Genomic DNA, 1,037 nt, shown 5'->3' on the forward strand with positions numbered 1-1,037 from the left:
TGTTGCAAAAATTTGGGGACAAACAGAAGCTAGAAATAGATCATAAAGCAGGAGAAATAGGCTTGTGGACAGTTCAAAAGGATGAATTCCACAATATGTCAGCAATATTCAACCTTGTATGAAAATGAGAAATAGTATAACCAAAGCAATTTGATGATGAGCAGGTGGTATGCCGCGTCTGCCGTGGAAAGTCAAGATATTCATTGTAGAATGAAATCAGATAGAATTCATATACTTGGTAGTGCCCATAACAAAAACCCAAATGGGAGACTAAGAACTTGTTAGTTGTCCATGGATGGTTGAGGCGATAAATTGTTCAGAGATACTGTGTCCTGGGAAATTTTAAATGAGCAATGTGGCTTTTAGCAGGTGGGCTCACAGCAGATGGGCTCACAGATGGGCTCAATGCAGGTGGGCTGGCAGCAGCAGGCTGGGCGGCAGCAGGACTGTCCACAGTAGGATGGGCGGCAGCAGGAGGCCTGGGCATAGTACAGCTGGCAGCAGGATGGGGGTGTGCAGCTCACCACACAGCAGGGAGGCAGGCTGGTGCCCTCCACGCGGCAGTCAGGGCGGCACCACCTGGTGCGGCTGCTCACAGCTCCGCTGCTACCCACCTGGCCATAGCCAATGCTGCCGCCAATGCTGCCACCAATGCCACAGCTGGTCTCACAGCCGCTGGTCTGGAGGCAGGTTGGCTGGCAGCAACTGGTCTGGCAGCAGGTTGGCTGGCAAAAGTTGGCACCACAGGTCCCACCAGTGGAGCAAGTGGGAAATCCACAGAAGCTGGTGGAGCAACAGGCCATGGTGTCGGGACTTGGGCTGAGAATTGCAATGCTTGGAGGATTTTGGGTGGTGACTTCTGTGTCAGGCCTTTTATATATGTGGGCCAGCAGCTATTTATAAAATTCTTAGCATATCTTCCTTGTTTTTGTATAAATTTGTTTTTCAGTGGTCCTCTGATTGGCTTACATTGAAATACCTATGATACATTATGGGCAGCAGTTTAGAAATTACTTCGTTTTATGGTTTCATTTGGA

The 1,037-nt window shown here is 48.9% G+C and overlaps 1 protein-coding gene across 1 annotated transcript; it reads right to left on the reverse strand.

The window, feature by feature from the left end:
- Nucleotides 1-362: 362 nt before the first annotated feature.
- LOC102265614 (keratin, high-sulfur matrix protein, B2A) lies at nt 363-803 on the reverse strand. Its single transcript, XM_014479378.2, has one exon. The coding sequence runs from the start codon at nt 801-803 to the stop codon at nt 363-365; it is 441 nt and encodes a 146-aa protein (XP_014334864.2).
- Between the last annotated feature and the right edge of the window lie 234 nt (nt 804-1,037).

This window comes from Bos mutus, chromosome 19 (genome assembly GCF_027580195.1).
Source record: "Bos mutus isolate GX-2022 chromosome 19, NWIPB_WYAK_1.1, whole genome shotgun sequence".
NCBI classification, from domain to species: Eukaryota; Metazoa; Chordata; class Mammalia; order Artiodactyla; family Bovidae; genus Bos; species Bos mutus.